This window comes from Chlorocebus sabaeus, chromosome 26 (assembly GCF_047675955.1).
Source record: "Chlorocebus sabaeus isolate Y175 chromosome 26, mChlSab1.0.hap1, whole genome shotgun sequence".
Taxonomy (NCBI): domain Eukaryota; kingdom Metazoa; phylum Chordata; class Mammalia; order Primates; family Cercopithecidae; genus Chlorocebus; species Chlorocebus sabaeus.
In genome coordinates, this window is record NC_132929.1 from 16,154,011 (window position 1) to 16,177,883 (window position 23,873).

Genomic DNA, 23,873 nt, shown 5'->3' on the forward strand with positions numbered 1-23,873 from the left:
TGGAGTCAGTGGCTATTGGGCACCTCCCAGTGCCCTGGAGTTGGTGGCTATTGGGCACCTCCTAGTCTGAGGTGGGGGGGACAGGGGTGACTATAAAAAAGGATCTGGGATCATTCAATATACCCTTATAACAAACCTGCACATGTAACCTCTAAATCAAAAATTAACCTTAGCTTACTGTGATTTGTTTGCTTTATAAACCTTTTAAATCTTAAAAAAGAAAGAGAAAGAGCTGGGGATGATCTGAGTGCCTCTCTTCTTCCCCCCACCCCCGCTCCACCAGACTCCGCACTTGAATAACGGAGTCAGGGCTCCACATCTGAGGGGTGCACATTCAGGTCCAAGTCGAGGTCCAGAAGAATGGGAAGAAAGACCCAAGCTGATGCCTCGCCCCACTGGGGAGGGGAGGACAGCGCTGAGCGAGCCGGGAACCTCGCAGGCCTGAAGCCGCCCGCTTCTCGACCCGGGGCGTCCAGCGTGAAGTGCGGGCGTAGAGCTCGCCCTCTATCCGGCTGGAAGGGTCTGCGATTCGATTTGTGAGGATCTCTGCATGAGTCGCGCTCCCTGGTTCCTTACGGAAAGGCCGAGGCCGCTATGAAGCGTTGGACGGCCGGACTCCTACCAGCGGCTCTCAGGCCTGGCGGGAGCAGAGGGGCGCTCACACCCGCAGCCCAGCGATCTTAGACACAGCGCGCTCCGCTCCCGCCGCGGCCCCGCGCCCATTGGCTGGGCTCCTCCTCGCCCCGCCCAGCGACCGGCCCGCTCGGAGCCGACGCATGCGCACGAGCCCGCTGCCGCAGCCGCCGCCGCCGCCGCCGCCGCCGCCGCCGCCGCGGCTTCAGCACCAGCGCCCGGACAGCGGTGCCGCCCACGGGCATGGACGGTGACAGCAGCAGCAGCAGCGGCGGCAGCGGTCCGGCTCCCGGCTCGGGTCCGGAAGGGGAGCAACGGCCCGAGGGGGAGCCCTTGGCCCCAGACGGCGGCTCCCCGGACAGGTAGGGCGGACCGCTCCGCAGACCCAAATCACAGACCCTCCCAGACCCTCCCCGCCCCAGGTATCCCCAGTAGCCGCCATATGTTGCCCCATTAATTCCCCAGACCCTCCCGGAGCCCCTTCCCGGGGTCGCCAAGCTCCAGGCCCCCCTCGCCACGCCCTCATCCTGCCGGGTCAATTTCCTCGTTCCCTGACACCCCCTAGTGTCAGTCCCCATCGCCCTCCCCGCTTAGGGAACCTGCCCCACCCACGGCTCCTACCCCTCCTCTAACGCCAAGACTCCCTGGCTCCTCCGGCCTCTCCTTCTAGGCCCTGCCCCTGCGTCTTCTCCGGAAGCCCCAAGCCCGCAGCAACCTCAGTCCGGGTTTCAGCGTGCCAGTGTGCATGAAGGTGTGCGTGAATCGTGGATGGGAGGCTCGCCAAGGCGGGTGTCCTGGGGAAGGCAGACATTCGGCAGGCACGTCAGGGACTGTCTTTGTCACCATCAGTCGCTTGCCTGCCCTGCATGGCCCCCAGCTGTGCACGTGTGGGTTCCAGTCCCTGCATGTGGCAGCCACACTGGCTGGAGCCACTAAAATGTGAAGGCTTTGGTGCTCAGGCCGCTGGCCTGTACCACCCCTGGAGGAGCCCCAGACTGGTGGGACAGGAGGGACACCTTCCTGCTGAGGACCCAGATCTCAGTACCTCTCCTCTCCCTTCCTCCACCATATGTGTGAGGGAGCAGCCCAGCTAGGTAGCAATATGGCGCAATTTCTGTGCCCTGCCTGGCTCTGCCTCCCCCAGAATCCCTCCTCTGACATGACACTGCCTCTTTCCTGCCTGGACTGAAATAAAAGGAATTCCTTGATAGCAATAGCAGAGGTGGACACATCGTCTCCAGACTACCCCAGTTAAAATGTACATTCTGTACCCCAGAGGAAGAGAAAGCCCCACAAGTACAGAGAAATGTTTTCTTCCCTTTATTGTTAACACATTAGCCTGGATAGATTTAGCCACTCTTCAGTCTGAAAGTCACAAAGACTTCAAGAGGGTGAGACACAGGATGGGTGTATTCACCAGACCAGGGACCTGCCTGGGACTATGACCTGATCAAAGAGACCAGGGATGGAGCAGTGACAAGACAGAGCGGGGGCCTGGGGCCAGAAGCATCCTTAGAAGGGGCAGGAGAGTCATTTGCTGTCTTGGATATCTTGCCAAGGATCAGTCGTGTCCAGTCTCATTTCCCCTGGGCATAGGATCCACTTGCTCTCTTTCAGAAACTGCCTGGGGCCTCTGGCCCCTCTCTGGACTTCTCCAGAGACCATGGACACTAATCGGGCATAGGGACTTGCTTACGTCATTCAAGAAACACAAAAGTGCTCCTGCTGAGTAGCACTCTGAGGATAGATACACAGTGAATAACTCACGCACACAACATGCACATATGTGCACATCCTTACCAACACACTGGCTAGAGAGGAATTTGAAACAGTTCACATTGTGTTTTTAAAATTACCTTTTTATTTTCCTAGTGATATGAGCTGCTCCCCCATCTGTCCTGGCCACTCTGTGGGATCACATTGAGGTTGACATGGCTGTGTGTCTGTGGGGTTGGGGGCATAGTTAATGCAAAATACACTTGCCCCTTATGGGGCTTCCAGGCTGCGTCTCTGTGTCTGGGACCCTGTCAGTCAGGCCCTGATTGCTGGGATGTTGGCCTCTTAAGTGAGGCCTGCATCCCCACTTTCCATGCCCCTGCCTGCCCTACTCACTTGACGTACAGGCCTGCAGGCCCAGGCAGGCAGCCTAGGAAGTTACTTATCCCAGTGAGGGTCATGGAACTGAAGGAGTGAGAATAAAAAAACCCTGTGTAGCCCTGGGGTATTTAACTCCTATTATTACTGAGCCTCCTAAGGGCAGAGGGCAGCAGGAGGTGACAGGAGAAAGCTTTTATTCTGAGAAGAGTGGAGGTCGACTTTTCTCATTGGGAGATTTGAAGAAAAGGCCTGGCTCTACAGCAGTCAGAATATGGAAGGTTTCAAATTCTGCCACATTGATAATGGTGGGCACAGTCAGAAAGGGTGAGACTGGGGGCAGCTGATCCTAGGTCCCTGAAGAGGAATAGTAGGAGTTAAAGAGAAGGAGCTGGGGCCAGGGAGACTCCAGCAGAAGCAAACCAGTGGTGGAGGCTAAGATTCCCCTTGAACAAGAGCCAGCTAAGGAAAACGGTGGACTTAGGAGGTTTTAGCAAACTGGGTAACCAAGAGTGCACCCACTCTTCTCCAGTATCCTCTGGAATGCTGGCTTCCCCTAATGCAAAAGAAACCGACACTCCAAGTGGGGCCCTGACTCCTAAGACAAGCCCAGTGATCAGTTATCTAAGGCCATGGGCAGCTGGAACAGGCCTCCCACTTTCACCCAGGCTGCCCCACTCTCCTGACCCCTAGAAGGCAAGCTTTGCTCTGAAGAGGGAGACCAAGGCCGATGGGTCATCTTTAGGCCTCTAGCACCCAACCCAGAGCAAGGACAATGCTAAAGCACAGGACAGGTGGTCAAGAAAAACCTGCAGAATTTAACATCTTAAAGAAGTCGATGTCCACACTTACACACACAACCTAGGCCATTTATCCACCTTCTCACTGGCCCACAGGGATCTGCCAGGACACTGGCTGCTTACATTATTAACTTTATGGAGTCATCTGAGGTCTTGCTTTAGAACAACTTTGGTCAAATTCCTATTTTCCTAGATGTTGAGTTTGTAAAAAATAAGTATCAGTGATTAAAATCATGAGATCAAATTTTGATACAGCTTTTGGATAACAAAAAGGAAAGTATTTATATAAGTAGTGAGATTCTCAAGGTGTGGGAAGTTCTAAAATGGAGATATATTATCTGAGGTGCTAAAAGAGGACAAATTGTAAATACAAACACACTTCTAAAAGTATATGCTCCCTGCTGCACTGACCGTGGGAAGGGGCAGGAAAGCAAACGTGTCTTCTACATGACAGACTCTGTGCCAAGAACCTCACATATGTTACATCAGTTAATTCCCACACCAAACCCAAGAGGTGGGCATTATCTCATATCTTCAACAGACAAGGATGCCAGTGCTCCAAGAATTGTGTGTCTTTCCCAAGTCCCCAGAGCCAAAAGGTGATCGAGTCAGGAGCCTACCTCCACTGCTCCCCCATTTCACCCTCAGCATGAGGGTCATTCTCTCCTGGACTGCTGGGCCGGCCTGCCATCCTTCTGGGAAAGAAAGAAAGAGCACGTTTTTCCTTCCTAGTTCCTCTTCTCGGTCTCTGGGCTGAACTCAGCCCCTGTGGGCAATGCCCATCTGCCACTGAGGCTGGGACTACAGCTCACAGCCCCTTCAGCAGTGCAGCAGCCAGGACTGGAAGCCAGGGTTGGCTCCGCATAGGTCTGGCTCTCCTTGGGAGCTACGCAAACTCTGGCGAGCAGGCTGGGTGAGCCAGGCAGCGGCAGGGGAGAAGGAGACAGGGCTCTGCAAGGCTAACCAGCCCAGAATCCCTCTGGGAACTCCCCATGGCCCTGGGCACTCTGTTCTGTGGCCATCTTTTCCTAATCTGGGTCTGCAATCCTGCCACTGGGGTTGAGACTCCACCTCCCCCTATACCCAAGGAGTGGGGTTGTGCGCACGCACGGAGTATTGCCCTGATGAGTAATTTTGGGAGAAGACTCTACGGCTGTTTTCTGGCCAGTTCCTTGGGGCGAGGGGGTGTCCCAACTCCCTCTCCCAACCGTGCACATCCTTACAAAGCAAATCTTCTGCTCCGTGCATGGCCCATGACAGGGTAGGTGGAAGGATAGCAGTTGCTTCCACAAACTTTCCCCGACCACCCCACCCCCTATCAAAGTTGGGCCCTCTCTGAGCTCCCTCAGCCCTCTGTGACTTCCCCACTCACAGCATTCAACATGTTGGTCTGTTCACATCTCCCAACTACTGTGAGTGCCTAAAGGGCAAGGACCGGGTCTTCTTCATCCTAGCACCACTATTAGCAGCCAGCCTAGCACTCATTCAACAAACATTTCCAGGACGCCTTCTGTGTGCAAGGCACTATTCAAGGCACTGGTGATATGGAGATGAACAAATGCAACAGGCCTCTGTTCTCCCAGCACTCACATTCCACATGAAAGACAGGTAATAAACATGACGACGCTATAATATAATATTCAATTGCAACAAATGCTATGAAAAAAATATAAAGCAAGGTAGGGAGATTGAGAGCTGGTGGGTGACTATTTCAGAGAGAGTAGTCAGGAAAGGCTTCTCTGAGGAAGTACTAGTTGAAACAAGACCAGAATAAAAAAGAGGGCCATGCAATTATCTGGGGGATGAGCAACCCAGGCAGAGGGAAGAGAAAGTTCCAAGGCTCTAAGATGGGAATAGGAGTGCAGCAGCACGTGCTCAATAATCTGTCTGGCAAGAGAAAGAGCAGACGACTGCCACACAAAGAGCACAGGACTGTGAGTCAGAAGAACTGGGTTCGAGCACCAGCTCGTCTGTCACTGAACCTGATTTCAAATCTATCAGTTGAAGAAAATACCTCGTTTGTGAGGTTTTTGTAAGGAGTGAGTAAGATCGGCCGGGCGCAGTGGCTCACGTCTGTAATCCCAGCACTTTGGGAGGCCAAGGCGGGTGGATCATGAAGTCAGGAGATCGAGACCATCCTGGCTAACACGGTGAAACCTCGTCTCTACTAAAAATAAAAATAAAATAGCCAGTCATGGTGGTGGGTGCCTGTAGTCCCAGCTACTCGGGAGGCTGAGGCAGGAGAATGGCTTGAACCCAGGAGGCAGAGGTTGCAGTGAGCCAAGATCATGCCACTGCACTCCAGCCTAGGCGACAGAGCAAGACTCCGTCTCAAAAAAAAAAAAAAAATCCTATATGTGAAAGCACATTCAGTGTCTAGCACAGGGCCTAGCATGTACCAGCCTGCCAATTGTTTTTTGACAGTGTGGAAAATGAGTGAATGAGAGAATGGTCTCCATGAGGTAGGCTGAGGGCACAGACTTCGAGCCCCCAGCCTCCTCACCTCTCACTGCTCCCCCAGGACTACTAATAAATCAACCCTGAGTCCCTGTCCCCTTGTCTTACTGAACTGAATAATGCTGGGGCATGGGGTGGCCCACCACCATCCCCCACCCCAATCTTCCCTGCCTCCTCTCTTCCTAGCACCCAGACCAAGGCTGTGGCCCCTGAGGCAAGCCCAGAGAGAAGCTGCTCCCTCCACAGCTGCCCCCTGGAGGACCCTTCCAGTTCTTCAGGACCCCCACCAACAACTTCCACCCTCCAGCCTGTGGGTCCATCCAGCCCCTTGGCCCCTGCCCACTTCGCCTATCCCCAGGCACTGCAGGAATACCAGGGGGGCAGTTCCCTGCCAGGACTTGGGGATCGGGCAGCTCTCTGCTCCCACGGCTCCAGCCTCAGCCCTTCCCCAGCCCCCTCACAGCGTGATGGGACCTGGAAGCCACCCGCTGTGCAGCACCATGTGGTCAGTGTCAGGTAAGGAGGGGTCCAGCAGCCTGCCAGCTGCCACTGGAAAATGGGGTGGGGCTTAAGAGTGGGGCAGACCCCCGGGGCTCTAGACTCCTTTCTTAGGAGTTAACCCAATGCAGTAGGAAATAAGGGTTGGAACTTGGGAGTGGCAAAGCGCTAAAAGGGTTAATACCATCGGTTATCCCTCACCCACCCACTCCCACCCCACCTCCACCCCCGAAACACGCCCTGCAAGAGGACTCTGGCAAGCGAGCATCTTTTCTTCTCTTCCACAGGCAGGAACGAGCCTTCCAGATGCCAAAGAGGTAGGCCTGGGCCTTCCCTGGACCTCTAGGGGTGACCAGGCTGCTGCCCAGTTTAGCCCTGTTCCACGTGCTCTCTGCTCTATCTAGCACCCCTTCAGGGTGGAGCCTGAGCTCAGCACCCGTTGCTGCCACACCCAACTCATGTGGGCTCCTCCCTCTTTCCCAGCTATTCCCAGCTGATTGCTGAGTGGCCAGTGGCCGTGCTGATGCTGTGTCTGGCTGCCATCTTCCTCTGCACCCTGGCTGGACTGCTGGGGGCCCGGCTGCCCGACTTCTCCAAGCCTTTGCTGGTGAGGAGCCAAGGGGTGGGATGGGGTCCCCAGGCCTGGCCACCTCAGCCCAGCCTGGGGCAGAAAGTTGGAGGTAGGGTAGCCATGGTGGCCTGGGGATAGGGTAGCCACAGTAGGCTCTTGACCTCCAGAGAGAGTTGGGGAGATGCTATAAAGTTCAGACTCACATCTACAATTTAGGCAGGTAGGCTGGCCTGCCCTGCTCTAAGGAGTCAAAGGGGCAGAGCTGAGAAGCACCCAGATGGAGAACTCCTACCCTGCCCACCTGTTCTTCTCCACCCTCCTCCCTGCAGGGCTTTGAGCCACGGGACACGGACATTGGGAGCAAGTTAGTGGTCTGGAGAGCACTACAAGCCCTCACGGGCCCCAGGAAGCTGCTTTTCCTTTCCCCAGACCTTGAGCTGAACAGGTAACAGGCTCTCATCTTTTCATTGTGGGTAGGAGAGGGAAGAATGAGATCTCCAGGAAGGGGACATTGGGTGACTCACCCCAAGGCAGGTCAGAGGGGCTTGCCAGGACTTCCTGGGGAGTGGTCTCTGGCCTCCTTTGAGTCTTCCGACCCTAACGGTGCCTGGCATAGATATTCTCTCCACTTCAGCTCGAGCTCCCACAACACTCTGAGGCCTGCACCCAGAGGCAGTGCCCAGGAGAGCATTGTCCGACCTCGCAGAATGGTGGAGCCCCTGGAGGACAGACAGCAAGAGAACTTCTTCTGTGGCCCCCCTGGTAAGCTGCAGCCTGGCCAGTTCCTGGTTTTAATAGTGGTCCCCACCCCACCAAGTAGGACAGGCAGGCCCAGAACAAATCTGGGCAGACAGAAAGGGAAGGTGGCCAGCTGGCCACAGTCAAGCCAAGGAAGCCAGGTTGCAGCTGGGAGGATGAGGGAGTTCTCAGATGCTCCAGCCAGACAGGGTCAAGCTGGGTTGGGGTGAGGCACAGGGACAGGATCAGGCAGTTCATGCATAGGCTTGAGATGCCTGAGAATCTGAACTTCATGTGGCCCTGAGTAAGCATCTTCCCTTTGGAGGGCCCAGGACCTGGGGCCAAAGGACTGAGCTCTGGGTGGGGGGGGTGGGTGTGTTGCAGAGAAGAGCTATGCAAAGCTGGTGTTCATGTCCACCTCCTCGGGCAGCCTATGGAACCTGCATGCCATCCATTCCATGTGTCGCATGGAACAGGACCAGGTGAGCTGGCTGGGGAGGTGCCAGGGGTTTGGGGGGAACTAAGGACATGAGGGAACTGATCCCAAGGAAATACAGCTGAGCCAGGACTGCCAGGGGGTGGACTGGGGAAGAGCATTCCCTGCTTAGAAAATTATTCCAACCCTGCTGAGAGGCTCCAGGTTGGGGTGGGAAAAGAAGAGTCGGCTGTTTTTAGAAGAGCCAAGATAGAAGTGCTGGAAGCGAGCCCATGCAGGGACTGGGAGTTTCCAAAAGGTCCTGAAAGGGCCCTCCAGAGTGGGTGAGGAGGCCCTGGCCCAGGGAGCTGAGACTGTGGGCTTCAAGGCCTCAGTCCCCATCAACCTGAGCAGTGCCAATCCAATTATGCTAACTGGAGAATCATACACAATAACATCTGAAGAAAGGTTTGCTGCTAAAAACGGTGTGAAAACCACGCAGTAGCCCAGCCCCCCACTTCACATGAGGATATTCTAAGTACCAAAAGACTGGTTAAGAACATGTGTTCTAGAGTCAGATGCCTGAATTCAAGGCCAGCTCTAAGGTTGTCTTGCTGTATGACTTCAGGCATGTTTCTTAACATCTCAGTCCCTCAGGCTACATCAGTGTTAAATGGGGATAATAAAAGTACTTTCCTCACAGGGATGTTGTGACAGTTAAATGAGATAGAATTTGAAAAAATGCAGCATAATGACTGGCAATAGTAATCTCTCAATAAGTGTTACTGTGTTGTCACCATGATCTCAGGCCCAAGGTTACGCAGCCAGTTAGTGGCAGAGCAAGGGCCTCTGACTCCCAGGCCAGTGCTCTCTGTACTACATCAGCTGTTGTGATGTCAACAACAGGAAAGGAGAAAAAAAGAGGCATGAGATTTGAAAAAGAAACAGCCCTGGCCCTAAGAGGGTTTAAGCGGTGCAGTGGACAGACAGGAGCTGAGTTGGGGTTTGGCAGTGACCCTGAACCCGGAATGTTTTGGTCTCCACTTTTCCCATTGCTTGCTTCAGCTCCTTGGACCTTTGGCCCTGTTCTATCTGTGGCTGCTACCTCCACTGTTACTCCTAGCTCAGGCCTCGTGGGGTTGGGATGTATGACCTACAGGGACCCTTAGAGCAGGGTCTCTTAGGCTGAAGCCTCGGGCAGCATCCCTGAGGCTCCTCTTTGATGAAGTCAAGATGTAGCTGCTGGCACCTGGGCCAGGAGCCAAAGGCAGCTGGGAGACAAGCCGGTCTCACCAGGCTGTCCAGATCCCCTCTCTGCACCTGCCCTGCAGTGTGAAAGGAGGTGAGAGAGCCTTGTATAGGACTGGGAAAACCTGGGCCCTTGGGCTGCCCCTGAGCTCTCTCCTCCTGCGTGTGCCCTACAGATCCGCTCCCATACCAGCTTCGGGGCTCTGTGCCAGCGGACAGCAGCCAACCAGTGCTGCCCCAGCTGGTCCCTGGGCAACTATCTGGCTGTGCTCTCCAACCGCTCCTCCTGCCTGGACACTACCCAAGCTGACGCAGCCCGCACACTGGCCCTGCTTCGGACCTGTGCCCTCTACTACCACAGTGGTGCCCTGGTGCCCTCTTGTCTTGGACCCGGGAAGAACAAGTCCCCACGCTGTGCCCAGGTTCCCACTAAGTGCTCCCAGAGTAGCGCCATCTACCAACTCCTGCACTTTCTGCTCGACAGGGACTTCCTGAGTCCCCAGACCACTGACTACCAAGTGCCCTCCCTCAAGTACAGCCTGCTCTTCCTGCCCACCCCAAAGGGTGCTTCCCTGATGGACATCTACCTGGACCGGCTGGCCACCCCCTGGGGGCTCGCTGACAACTACACCTCCGTCACTGGCATGGACCTGGGCCTCAAGCAGGAGCTGCTGAGGTACTTCCTGGTCCAGGACACAGTGTACCCCTTGCTGGCTCTGGCTGCCATCTTTTTCGGCATCGCCCTGTACCTGCGCTCATTCTTCCTCACGCTCATGGTGCTGCTGGGGGTGCTGGGCTCACTGCTGGTGGCCTTTTTCCTTTACCAGGTGGCCTTCCGCATGGCCTACTTTCCCTTCGTCAATCTGGCAGCCCTCCTCCTGCTGAGCAGCGTCTGCGCCAACCACACGCTCATCTTCTTCGACCTGTGGCGCCTCAGCAAGAGCCAGCTGCCGTCGGGGGGGCTGGCGCAGCGCGTGGGCCGCACCATGCACCACTTCGGCTACCTGCTGCTGGTCTCCGGCCTCACCACGAGCGCGGCCTTCTACGCCAGCTACCTGAGTCGCCTGCCGGCCGTGCGCTGCCTCGCCCTCTTCATGGGCACGGCTGTGCTGGTGCACCTAGCGCTCACGCTGGTCTGGCTGCCCGCCTCCGCCGTGCTCCACGAACGCTACCTGGCGCGCAGCTGTGTGCGCCGGGCGCGGGGCCGGTGGGAGGGCAGCGCGCCTCGGCGGCTGCTGCTGGCGCTGCACCGGCGGCTCCGGGGCCTGCGGAGGGCGGCGGCCGGCACCTCGCGTCTGCTCTTCCAGCGCCTGCTGCCCTGCGGCGTCATCAAGTTCCGCTACATCTGGATCTGCTGGTTCGCGGCACTGGCGGCAGGGGGCGCCTACATCGCCGGCGTCAGCCCCCGCCTGCGGCTGCCCACGCTGTCGCCGCCCGGCGGCCAGGTCTTCCGGCCCAGCCACCCCTTCGAGCGCTTCGACGCAGAGTATCGCCAGCTGTTCCTGTTCGAGCAGCTGCCGCAGGGCGAGGGCGGCCACATGCCCGTGGTTTTGGTGTGGGGCGTCCTGCCTGTGGACACTGGTGACCCTCTGGACCCTCGTAGCAACAGCAGCCTGGTGAGGGACCCTGCCTTCTCGGCCAGTGGCCCTGAGGCCCAGCGCTGGCTGCTGGCACTCTGCCACCGGGCCCGGAATCAGAGCTTCTTCGACACCCTGCAGGAAGGCTGGCCCACGCTGTGTTTCATGGAGACCCTCCAGCGCTGGATGGAGAGCCCCGGCTGCGCCCGCCTGGGGCCTGACCTCTGCTGCGGCCACTCGGACTTCCCCTGGGCCCCCCAGTTTTTCCTGCACTGCCTGAAAATGATGGCTCTGGAGCAAGGCCCGGATGGCACCCAGGACCTGGGACTCCGCTTTGATGCCCATGGCAGCCTGGCCGCCCTGGTCCTGCAATTCCAGACCAACTTCCGGAATAGTCCGGACTACAACCAGACCCAACTCTTCTACAATGAGGTCAGCCACTGGCTGGCAGCGGAGCTGGGCATGGCACCTCCAGGCCTGCGCCGTGGTTGGTTCACTAGCCGTCTAGAGCTGTACAGCCTGCAGCACAGCCTGAGCACTGAACCTGCTGTGGTGCTGGGCCTGGCTTTGGCACTGGCCTTTGCCACACTGCTGCTGGGCACCTGGAATGTTCCCCTCAGCCTATTCTCCGTGGCAGCTGTGGCAGGCACCGTGCTGCTCACTGTAGGACTCCTGGTTCTCCTCGAGTGGCAGCTCAACACTGCCGAGGCCCTGTTTCTCTCTGCCTCAGTGGGCCTCTCAGTGGACTTCACCGTCAACTACTGCATCTCCTATCACCTGTGCCCACACCCTGACCGCCTGAGCCGTGTGGCCTTCTCTCTGCGCCAGACCAGCTGCGCCACAGCAGTGGGGGCTGCGGCCCTGTTTGCGGCCGGCGTGCTCATGCTGCCTGCCACAGTGCTGCTTTATCGCAAGCTGGGCATCATCCTCATGATGGTCAAATGCGTCAGTTGTGGCTTTGCCAGCTTCTTCTTCCAGTCTCTCTGCTGTTTCTTCGGGCCAGAGAAGAACTGTGGGCAGATCCTCTGGCCCTGTGCTCACCTACCATGGGATGCTGGTACTGGGGACCCTGGTGGGGAGAAGGCAGGCCGCCCACGACCAGGGTCAGTTGGAGGGATGCCCGGGACCTGCTCAGAGCAATATGAGCTACAGCCCCTGGCACGGCGTCGGAGCCCCAGCTTTGACACCAGCACAGCCACCAGCAAGCTGTCCCACCGGCCCTCAGTACTCTCTGAGGATCTGCAGCTCCATGATGGTCCCTGCTGTTCCCGGCCCCCACCAGCCCCTGCCTCCCCAAGGGAGCTGCTGCTGGACCACCAGGCAGTCTTCAGCCAGTGCCCTGCCCTGCAGACCTCCTCCCCCTATAAGCAGGCTGGCTCCAGCCCCAAAACCCAGGCCAGGCAGGACTCCCAAGGGGAGGAGGCTGAGCCCCTGCCAGCCTCGCCAGAAGCCCCAGCCCACTCCCCTAAGGCCAAGGCTGCAGAGCCTCCTGATGGCTTCTGTTCCTCAGCCAGCACCCTGGAGGGGCTCAGCGTCTCTGATGAGACCTGCCTAAGCACCTCTGAGCCCAGTGCTCGTGTACCAGATTCCGTGGGTGTGTCCCCAGATGACCTGGATGACACTGGGCAGCCAGTCCTTGAGCGGGGCCAGCTCAATGGGAAGCGGGACACCCTGTGGCTGGCGCTGAGGGAGACAGTGTATGACCCATCGTTGCCCGCCTCCCACCAGAGCAGCTTGTCCTGGAAGGGCCGAGGGGGCCCAGGGGATGGCAGCCCTGTGGTGCTGCCCAATAGCCAGCCAGACCTGCCAGATGTTTGGCTGCGCAGGCCCAGCACCCACACGTCGGGCTATAGCAGCTGAGGGGGACCCGGGGAGGCCAGACAGGGCACGGAACCCTGTCAGGGATGACAAGGCAAGGGCAGCAATAGGCTGGAGCCTGAAGGTATTTCTCCAGATCCACAGGGAGAGGTCTCACCCTCCAGCTGTGGATGTTAAACCCTGCCAGATGTCCCAGGCTTGATCTGTCTGCTCTTACTCCTCACACCTGGAGGATTCCAGCAGGAGAGGTTTTGGAGGGGATCTGCTTGTGACCTGCTGAGGGCTTGTCTGCCCCCACAGCACCATCTAAAACCTCTCCTCTAGAAGTGGGGAAGGCCAGATGTGTAGCTTCGGGTATCAGAGGAGGCTGACCTGGCCCCCATCCCAAGTTACAAGAACTTCAGTGAGACTAAGGGACCCCCATCCTAGGGATCTTGTCAGGGTTCCTTACTGACCAGAGGAGCCCACAGGAATCTTCGCAGCCTTCTGAGTCTCACCCCTTTCATATGCTCTTCATCAGGACACTTCCCTCTCTTTTTGGAGCTTCTCTGGGCAGAATTGGGCTGCGGCCTCTCTCCCCAACTGCCCTGCTCTCCTCATACTCACCGGTTTGACCAGAAATTCTCTAAATCCAGCCATAGATGGCTGCTGGGAATGCAGCAGGAGAAGGAGGATGGTCAGCCTCGGAGCATCTCTAAATTACGGGACAGTCCCTCTTTGGAAGCAGGCTCATGTGCTCTCCTGTGTTAATAAACGATAATAATCCTTTCCATCTCTGCATATTTTAGTCTCCTTGGAATCTATCTCACTACTTCATTACAGGGTAGCCTGACATTGGTCGGGTTCTTTTGTCCCCAATTTATAGGTAAAGACATTGAGGCTAAGTAAGATGAACTGACCTCAAAGTCACTTAGCCACTACATGGCAGAGCGGTTTCATTCCACCACTACGACCTCCGGTCTCCCCTTGGCTACCTGCCTTGTGGACATTGTCATATGGCTGTCTTGATCTTTCACCTCGAGCACCCTCTTCCAATCTGCTTTCTCTGGTGTCTCTGACTGAACCCAGCCACCCTCTTTGGGCCTCCACTTCCTGAGAGAGCTGTATTCCAAACAAACCCAGGAGTTCCTCTCCATCTCCCCTGTGCCTCCCTCTGGAATCTGGCTGAGATGTCTGCTTGCCCTGGGGCGTCCTGGCTGACCTGATTCCCAGGCTTCAGGACCATGCCTCTTCTACGGCCACAGTGTATAACAGGCTGCAGCAGAAGAGATAGTGAGGGGCAGAAGAGGTGAAGCCAAATCCAGTCGAGGCACGAACTCAGACCTGCCCTTTGGGGAGTGTGTGAGTTGCTTCCCAGGTCAGGGTCCCCAGCTTTTTAAGGACAAGTCTGTCTGTGGAGCATTAAGCAGACCAAAGACTGGCTCCTCCTTCTCAAAGCAGAGTCTGGTGGGGAAGTTTTATCCCATGTGAGAGCTCATGACACCAGGTGGCATCAACATGTTTATTGAACACCTACTTTGCATATGATACTACAAGGGGACAGATGTGTGGAAGAAAAATTGAACACCACCCTCAAAGAGCTCACCTTCTAGCTGGGGAGACAGCTTATATGCACACGCAGGCATCGGATGGCTCACCAACGGCACCATATGCCTGCTATCATCATTATTGTTGGAGCTAAAGTACCCAGGACTGGGTAACAAGAACGGCTTTCTGGAGGAGGAAAAACTTGAGCTGGGCTTCAGAAGACCAAGCGTCTCAGACTGGAAGGGGCCTTGGCGATCACTTATTCCAGCAGTTTTCAAACTTTGTAGCCTCAGGACTCTTCAAAGAAGCTCTGTGTGGAAAAACAATATATAAAACAGGTAAAAAGCAGCTACTCTGGTGGGTGCTGGGTGTTGGGGGTGGAGTCAGCTCAGCCTCTCTTTCCACTGCAGCCTCTCCGGGGACCTGGGGAACCCTTCAGGCTCCTGGCAGCTTCACAGAATGCAATATGAAAGCTACTGATCCAGGCTATTTTACAGAGGAGTGTCAGAAAAGGGAAGGGATTTTTCCAGGGTCAAATAGTCTGTGGCAGGGCTGGAGGCAAATCAGATGATGTTTCTGTTTTATTTAGTTTTTTTATTATTGAAACCTACTTCCTACTCCAAGTAGCCCGTGAGAAGTGGAGCAGAAACCCAAAAGAGACATGGGAGTTGTGGAAGAGACAGAAGACAGTAGGCAGCTACAGCAGGATGCCTTGGCTCCTTTGCAAGATAAGTAAATCAAGATGAGTAACTCCTGACACCAGGAAGGGGAGGCTGGAACCTAATTTAAACCTGTCCCCTGGGGGCCTGCTGGGACCTCTCTCTTCATGTCCAGGTAGCATTTGGCGTCTCTGGCCTAGAGCTGCTCATCAGCCGTGATTTCTCTGATAATGGTGTCCCTCTGTTGTCACGCAGCCAGGCTGAGAGAGCCCTGGCATCCTCAGGGGCAATGAGCCACAGGGAGGTCAAGTGAACGCTTCCTCCTGAGCATGAGCAGAAGACACTTTGCCTGAACATAACCACTGAAATGTTAGAATGCAGAGGGGTGGATCGGTGGGCATGAGGGACTCGGGCACACCCGAGGGCCCTACTTGGGGATTTCCGGGTCACATTCTTACAGGCTGTGGCCACACAACACTGCAGGAAGGTGAATAAGCCATAGCAGCTGATGCATTGATTAGATTTGTTCTTCATGTTGCCAGGCCCAGAAGAACCCAACAGTAATCTAAAACATTACCTCATACCTAGAGTGGCCCAAACCAACAGTAGGCAATCCACATCAGCAGAAAATCCAGCCTGCCTCTCTAGCTCTGACTTTGGAATGTGGAACTTAAAGCACTTTCAATTTCTTTTGAGTTGCAGCAGATCCTTCACTTTATTATCATTAGGGGCACTTTACAATGAGTGTATGTCCCTGGAGACATGGCTTATAAGCACGCTGTGAGGCACACGAAAAGGAGTCAAAGCAGTCATGCTTGCCCTGCAAAATTCAAGAAATGATTTCTCCGCACTCAGACGCTTTAATAGAACTACATTAACACTCATTTGGAACTTGAGATCATTTCCCCTATTTGTGCCACTGATCCTTGAACTCATATTGTGAATATGAGTATGTATCCTGTATGTGATTAAAATATAACTTGAGGCTGGAAGTGGTGGCTCATGCCTGTAATCCCAGTACTTCGGGAGGCCAAGGCAGGCGGATCACTGGAGGTTAGGAGTTTGAGACTAGCCTGGCCAACATGGTGAAACCCCGTCTCTACTAAAACTACAAAAATTAGCTTGGTGTGGTGGGGAATGCCTGTAGTCCTAGCTACCCGGGAGGCTGAGGCAGGAAAATCGTTTGAACCCAGGATGCAGAGGTTGAAGTGAGCCGAGATCATGCCACTGCACTCCAGCCTGGATGACAGAGCAAGACTCCATCTCAAAAAAAAAAAAAAATATATATATATATATATATGTATATATATATACACACACATATATATATAAACTTGATATAGTCTGTTACCATAGGAAAACTTAGCTTCCATGGCTTCCATGGCTGTGGTGATTTGGGGACTTTTAGAGTGACAATGTTAGACAGATTGATTTTTATTGGCTGAATCTTAGATTTTACTGATATATAGCATATCCCATACCATGATATTCGGGCAATATTACAGCTTGAGACAATTTTTAAAAAGACATTTCTCGAGAGAGTTATAAGCCAAACTTTCCTAGCCCCCTCCAACTCATTCCGTCCTTCTCCCAATGCATGACAGGACAGGGAAAAAGGCTTTAAATCAGATTTTAAGAAAGAGGATACATTGGTTTACAACCTTTGCCTATTGTCCAGAGAGTTTCTGATCTTTTCTTTTTTTTTTTTTTTTGAGACAGAGTCTCGCTCTGTCGCCCAGGCTGGAGGGCAGTGGCACAATCTCGGTTCACTGCAAACTCCGCCTCCCAGGTTCACACCATTCTCCTGTCCCAGCCTCCTGAGTAGCTGGGACTACAGGAGCTCGCCACCACACCCGGCTAATTTTTCATATCTTTAGTAAAGGCAGGGTTTCACCGTCTTAGCCAGGATGGTCTTGATCTCCTGACCTTGTGATCCACCCACCTCAGCCTCCCAAAGTGCTGGGATTACAGGTATGAGCCAATACACCCGGCCCTGATCTTTTCTTTGACGGTGGCATTATCTCATTTTTTGATAATACACATGGGTATTGGCAAGCTCTTGGGACCCCATGCCAAGCATCAGGATCCCATTTACCTGGTGATAGGAAACACAGACATTCCTCACCCTTTCCACCCTCACCCTTGTTCACAGGGATGACTGTAACTAAGGTCTGCGGGTATTTATGCTTAGGAGAAGAAATTGTAGCTCAATTCCCCAGGAAGATGGGAAACAAAAGAAAGCCACTATGTGCTATGTAAATGTCTAGCCATCCAAAACCACCCTATGCAGAGGAAGCCTGGAAGGGCCTTGATAAATTACTCATAATTATTATCAGGCCTCTTTGTGATTACTCACATTTCTCTCAATATAGGGGAAAGATCAGCATTTTACCAAATCCACAACCATCAAACAAACAAGAGCTTTAATGCTGCTGAAGAAAATCACACAGCTGAGCAGATTGATGTAGATTTGAATTCATGGCCACCTATCTTAACTGGACCCTCAGCTCTGCCTAGCTAGTATTCATTCTAGCTACTAGTTTTGATTATTTGTATCGACTCTTTTATATTTTCTCCACCTTCTCGAATATCTGATGCCCTCAACTTCCCCCACCCCTCAGTGGACCAAAAAAAAAAAAAAAAATACATTCTTCATGAAGAAAATTGAAGCCTTCAAATAGAAATTTCACCTTCAAGGCACCAAAGCCCCTACTTACCTATCCCCGCTCCTGCCTGCTCCTCTCCCCATCCCTTCTGCTACAACGAAGGAAGCAGTAATGGCTCCATCAATGGCTTCTCACACTTTGTGTCAGAGGCTTCACATGAGGGTTTGCACTGCCCTACAAGGACATGAAGACTTTCTAGAAGGTAGGTGGACACAGATAGTTTTAAAGTAATCCATTTCCAGAGCCGCCTTCTCCATATGTTCCCCTCCTCATATTGGTGGGCCTAAGAAGTAGCCAGAGGCCTGACAGCTCTCCTTCCCAACTTCCACTTTCACCAGTTGCCTCCCCGCCCTCATTCTGAATCCTACTCTGGCACCTAGGTCTGCGCTGTTAAAAACAAATAAAAGGGCTACTTGAGAATGCTCTGCTTGAGGAAGTCCTCGAAAGAGCAAAGCCTGGAGAGCTTCTTTGAGAAGGTTCACAGGGGCGGCCCTGTGGCTCAGTTCTGTGCCTTCTTCATTTAAGAATTCAAATTCAGGCCGGGCGCGGTGGCTCACGCCTGTAATCCCAGCACTTTGGGAGGCCGAGGCGGGTGGATCACGAGGTCAGGAGATCGAGACCATCCTGGCTAACTCGGTGAAACCCCGTCTCTACTAAAAATACAAAAAAATTAGCTGGGCGTGGTGGCAGGCACCTGTAGTCCCAGCTACTCGGGAGGCTGAGGCAGGAGAATGGTGTCAACCCGGGAGGCGGAGCTTGCAGTGAGCCGAGATTGTGTCACTGCACTCCAGCCTGGGCGACAGAGCGAGACTCCATCTCAAAAAAAAAAAAAAAGAATTCAAATTCATTGAACATGTTATATTGTAAAATATATATATATTTAAAAAGAAAAAACAATAAAAATTTTTTAAATAATTCAAGTTCAGGTGAGACACAGTGGGTCATGCTTGTAATCCCAGTGCTTTTGAAAGACTGAAGTGGGAGCATGGCTTGAGGCCAGGAGTTTGAGACCAGCTTGGGCAACATAGCAAGATCCCATATCTACAAAAAATAATTTTAAAAATTAGCTGGGCATGGTGATATGTGCCTGTAGACCCAGCTACTCCAGACGCTGAGGCAAGAGTATCACTCGAACTCTGGAGTTCAAGGTTACAGTGAGCCATAATCACATTATGGCACTCCAGCCTGGCAACAGAGCAAGACCTTAACTCTAAAAAGAAAGAAATAAAGAAGAAATCAAACTGAAAGTGAGATGGTTGACACAGGATACATATTAACCACATCGATTTGAATGGAAAAATAAAATCAGACTTTTCCTGCTAGAAGGTCAGATTTGGCTCACAGGTTTGACAGAGAGGATAGTCTTTGCAAGTAGGATGTATGGTGGACATTTTCCCTAAAATGGAATAACTTTAATCTGCAGCTCCACAGTTTGAACAGAAACAGACTGAAAGTACAGATACAACTTCCCTTTCCAGCCAAGATGGAGGAGCAGGGGCCAAGTTTACCCTCCTGCCTGAAACAACCAACCAAACAGAAAACACATGAAATAATGAGTTTCAAGACACTAGACATGAGGTAACAAAAGACAGTGATCTCTCAGAGGCAAGAAACAAACAAGGTGAACCCCTCGGTTGCCCAGCTTACTGCTTGAGAGGATGTATTTCATGGAGGGAGAACCTAGGCAAAGCAAGTGACTCTGAGGTGAGGGGATAGCTGAGAGTTTGGAGCAGCCAACTGGCTAGAGTGCTCAGGACAGGGTACTGGAGAGGAGAAAGGTGGATACATAGAGAATTCTGGGGATCTGCAAAGGGCCCCTATTGAGTGTTCAACAAGAGTGTGATTCAGCATACAAGTGTAAAGAAACCACTTGAGACAAAGGAAAGAACCACCCGAAACAATGGGCTGGAACAGTAGCCAGAAGTCACACAGAGCCTGGACAGTGCCTGTCCCCATCAGCCAGATCGGAAAACCTCATAATTTATGGAGCATTGGTCAGAGCTCTCAGAAGGGCCTTGCCTCATAGTGGGGATTCATTAGCCCTAGTTTAAACATTGCTAGATCCTACCTAACAAATCTCAAAAGTGAGACCTGAAGAAATCAAGCTGTTTCTAAGTAACTGAACTGCCTCCCAGAACAAAGCCCGAGAACATTTACAGAAATCCAAAATTAACAAGCACCCAAAAATGTAAAATTCACAGTGCTTGATTCTCCAATAAAAAATTACCAGTCATGTGGTCGGGCGCAGTGGCTCACGCCTGTAATCCCAGCACTTTGGGAGGCCGAGGCGGGCAGATCACAAGGTCAGGAGATCAAGACCATCCCGGCTAACACGGTGAAACCCCGTCTCTACTAAAAAATACAAAAAATTAGCCGGGCGTGGTGGCGGGTGCCTGTAGTCCCAGCTACTCGGGAGGCTTTGGGAGGTTGAGGCAGGAGAATGGCGTGAACTCAGGAGGCGGAGCTTGCACTGAGCCAAGACTGAGCCACTGCACTCCAGCCTGGGCAACAACACAAGACTCCGTCTCAAAAAAAAAAAAAAAAAAATTACCAGTCAGGCAAACTATGACCCATCATAAGGAGAAAAATCAATTGAAACCACCACAGCTGACACCTATGTGAGACCTGGACAAGGACATTAAAAGAATTATTATAACTGTATTCCATATGTATTAAGTAGAGACTAGGAATATATTTTTAAATACCCACTTTGAATTTTAGAGACGAAAACTAAAATGTCTGAGATGATGGGGTGGGTGGGGTAGGCAGAAAGAAGAGGATGGGAAGAAGTACCAAGGGGAAGGAGGAATGATTTGGGTATGACGGGTGGGTGTGTTTATTATTTTAATTGTGGTGATGGTTTCACAGGTATATGTAATTTCTAAACTTATCAAATTGTACACTTAAAATATGTGGTTTATGGAATGTTAATTATATCTCAATAAAACTGTTAAAATTGTACTGAAACAAAACCATTGGGGGAAACTGGGTAAAGAGTCCAAAGGACCTCCCTGTACTATCATTGTAACTTCCTGTCAATTATAACGATTCCAAAATAAAGAATTTAAAAGTGTTTTTAAAATTAAAAAAAAGAAGTCTGAGATGAAAAATCACTGAATGGAATAACAACAGTTTAGACATTGCAGAAAAAAAAAACAGTAGTGCACTTGAAGACATAACAATATAAATTATCCAAAAAACACCAAGAGAAAGAATTTTAGAAATGAATACAAAGGGCTAGGCGCAGTGGCTCATGCCTGTAATCCCAACACTTTGGGAGGCTGAGGCAGGCGGATCACCTGAGGTCAGGAGTTCGAGACCTCCCTGGCCAACATGGTGAAACCCTGTCTCTGGTAAAAATACAAAAATTAACCTGGCGTGGTGGTGCACACCTGTCATCCCAGCTACTCGGGAGGCTGAGGCAGGAGAATCACTTGAGTACGGGAGACAGAGGTTGCAATGAGCTGAGATGGCACCACTGCACTCCAGCCTGGGCAACAGAATGAGACTCCATCTCAAAAGAAAAGAAAAGAAAAGAAAAGAAATGAATACAAAGTATACACAATATGACCAGGTGGGTGGCTCATGCCTATAATCTCTGCACTTTGGGAGGCTATGGTGGGAGAATCAATTGAGGCCAGGAGCTCCCGACCAGCCTGGGCAATATAGCAAGACCTCATCTCCACACAAAAAAATTTTTTTAATTAGCCAGGCATGGTGGCATGTGCCTATAGCCCCAACTACTTGGGAGGCTGAGGCAGGAGGATTGCTTGAGCCCAGGAGTTGAAGGCTGCAGTGAGCTATGATCGCACAACTGCACTCCAGCCTGGGCAACCAAGCAAGACCTTATCTCAAAAAAAAAAGAAAAAAGTAAACAATATACAACAGGCAGAAAGTATGTCCCTTACAATGATTTAAAGTTATGAAAAAAATTTAAGCCAGGTGAGATGGTGCATGCCTACAGTCTTGGCTACTCAGGAGGCTGAAGTGGGAGGATGGCTTGAGTCCAGAAGTTCAAGGCTGCAGTACGCTATCTATGATCACACCTGTGAATAGCCACTGCACTCTAGCATGGATGACATAGCAAGATCCTGCCTCTAAAAAAATAAAAATAAAAGTAAACTTAAATATTAAGTATCAAGTAAAAACAGGCAAGAGGGTTTTTTTGTTTGTTTTTGTTTTGTTTTGTTTTGTTTTTTGTTTTTTGTTTTTTGGTAGGTGCATATGAATAAAGGAATTTAAAGATGCTACTCTGGATCCCATCTTCCTTCTTCCTTGCTCCTGAGCATCCTCTCCAACCATTCTACTAGCTCGTTCCTATGGGCACACATATCCACAGCTTTTTTTTTTTTTTTTTTTTTTTGAGACGGAGTCTCTCTCTGTCACCCAGGCTGGAGTGCAGTGGCACCATCTCGGCTCACTGCAAGCTCTGCCTCCCAGGTTGACTCCATTCTCCTGCCTCAGCCTCTGGAGTAGCTGGGACTACAGGCACCCGTCACCACGCTCGGCTAGTTTTTTTGTATTTTTAGTAGAGACGGGGTTTCACCGTGTTAGCCAGGATGGTCTCCATCTCCTGACCTTGTGATCCGCCTGCCTCAGCCCCTCAAAGTGCTGGGATTACAGGCTGAGCCACCCTGCCCAGCCCACATGTCCACAGCTTTAGAGAAAGCTTTCTTTGACCCCCATAACCCATCTCCAGTTACTGCCCAGTTGCTCTGCTTTTTTTTGCAACAGACTCCTGGAGTTACACCTGCCATCTCTGCTTCCTCATCTCCCACGTACTCTTCAACCCATGCCCATGTGACTGCCACTGCAAACGCTCCACCAGCATTCCTCTTGCTAGACTCATCACGACTTCTCTGTTGCTAAATTCATTGGATGCTTTTCGTTCTCATTCTACTTGCCCTTTCAACTATTTTTTTTTTTTTTTGGTTCCCAAGTTTTATTCAAGAACTCATACAAAATATTCCTGATAAATGAAATTTAATCCTCATCTTCCGGCTCTTCTTCGTCCTGGTTAATCTGGAAGTAACGTAATTCATAACTCTCTCTGCTGTTAGCAACTACGCGCAACCAGTCACATAGATTATTCTTCTTCAAATATTTTTTGGTGAGATATTTCAAATATCTTTTGGAGAAAGGCACCACAGATGTCATGGTGATCTTGCTCTTGCTCCTTTCGATGGTTACCACCCCTCCACCAAGGTTCCCAGCTTTTTCCTTCACTTTGATCCTTTCTTGCAAAAACTGCTCAAAATTGGCAGCATCCATGATTCCATCTTCTACAGGGTGGAGGCAATCAAGAGTGAACTTCAGAACCCGCTTCTTTTTTTTGTCCCCCTTCGCCACAAGCTTTTTCGCAGGAGCCATGGCAGCAGCGGAGTTAGAAAGTCAACTATTTTCAATAGTTCACCACTCCCTCCTTCAGCAGCTTGCCACTTCCTCCTTAGATTTTGGAACACCACCCTTTTTTTTTGTTCTCTTCTCACCTCTCTGGCACCTCTTTATCAGGTTTCTTGGCAAGCACCTTATTAGCATTGCAACTTCAAAATGCTGGTGTCCCTGTCCTTGGCCCAAAGACTCTCTGCACACTTCTTCTCTTGATCTCATCAAATATCAAGGTTTTGTTTTATTTTATTTTGTTTGAGACAGAGTGTCGCTCTGTCACCCAGGCTGGAGTACAGTGGCACCATCTTGGCTCACTGCAACCTCCAACTCCCAGGTTCAAGTCATTCTCCTGCCTCAGCCTCCCGAGTAGCTGGGATTACAGGCATGCACCACCATGCCTGGCTAATTTTTCTATTTTTAGTAGAGATGGGATTTCACCATGTTGGCCAGTCTGGTTTCGAATTTCTGGCCTCAAGTGATCCCACCTCAGCCTCCCAAAGTGCTGGGATTACAAGCGTGAGTCACTGTGCCCGGCCATTGTTTTGTATTTTTAGCAGAGACAGGGTTTCATCGTGTTGGCCAGGCTGGTCTCGAACTCCTAAATATCAAGATTTTAAGTACATTCATATGTCAATAACTCCCAAGAGTGTATCTCCAATCCAGGCTCTCTTCTGGGCTCAAGGCCTGTATTTCCAATTGCCTACATGACCACCCCACTGGAATGCCTCAAAGATATGTCTGGTTTTCCACATTCAAAACTGAATTCTCAATTTCCCCAGCAGAA

The 23,873-nt window shown here is 52.1% G+C and overlaps 1 protein-coding gene and 1 pseudogene across 1 annotated transcript; one reads left to right on the forward strand and one right to left on the reverse strand.

Moving 5' to 3' along the window:
- The first annotated feature begins 824 nt into the window (after positions 1-824).
- DISP2 (dispatched RND transporter family member 2) lies at positions 825-13,628 on the forward strand. Its single transcript, XM_008017041.3, has 8 exons — positions 825-995; positions 6,171-6,500; positions 6,770-6,799; positions 6,966-7,089; positions 7,383-7,498; positions 7,688-7,815; positions 8,176-8,273; positions 9,631-13,628. The coding sequence occupies exons 1-8, from the start codon at positions 877-879 to the stop codon at positions 12,889-12,891; spliced, it is 4,206 nt and encodes a 1,401-aa protein (XP_008015232.2). The 5' UTR covers positions 825-876; the 3' UTR covers positions 12,892-13,628.
- An 8,646-nt stretch (positions 13,629-22,274) lies between these two features.
- On the reverse strand, positions 22,275-23,162 carry LOC103245835 (large ribosomal subunit protein eL22 pseudogene; annotated as a pseudogene).
- Between the last annotated feature and the right edge of the window lie 711 nt (positions 23,163-23,873).

Bases quoted from the DNA above. Each gene is read 5' to 3' on its own strand.
- DISP2 (XM_008017041.3), top strand. From the start codon at position 877: ATGGACGGTGACAGCAGCAGCAGCAGCGGCGGCAGCGGTCCGGCTCCC. The intron at 6,501-6,769 runs GTAAGGAGGGGT...TCTCTTCCACAG, and splicing joins CACCATGTGGTCAGTGTCAG to GCAGGAACGAGCCTTCCAGA. The intron at 7,816-8,175 runs GTAAGCTGCAGC...GGTGTGTTGCAG, and splicing joins CTTCTTCTGTGGCCCCCCTG to AGAAGAGCTATGCAAAGCTG.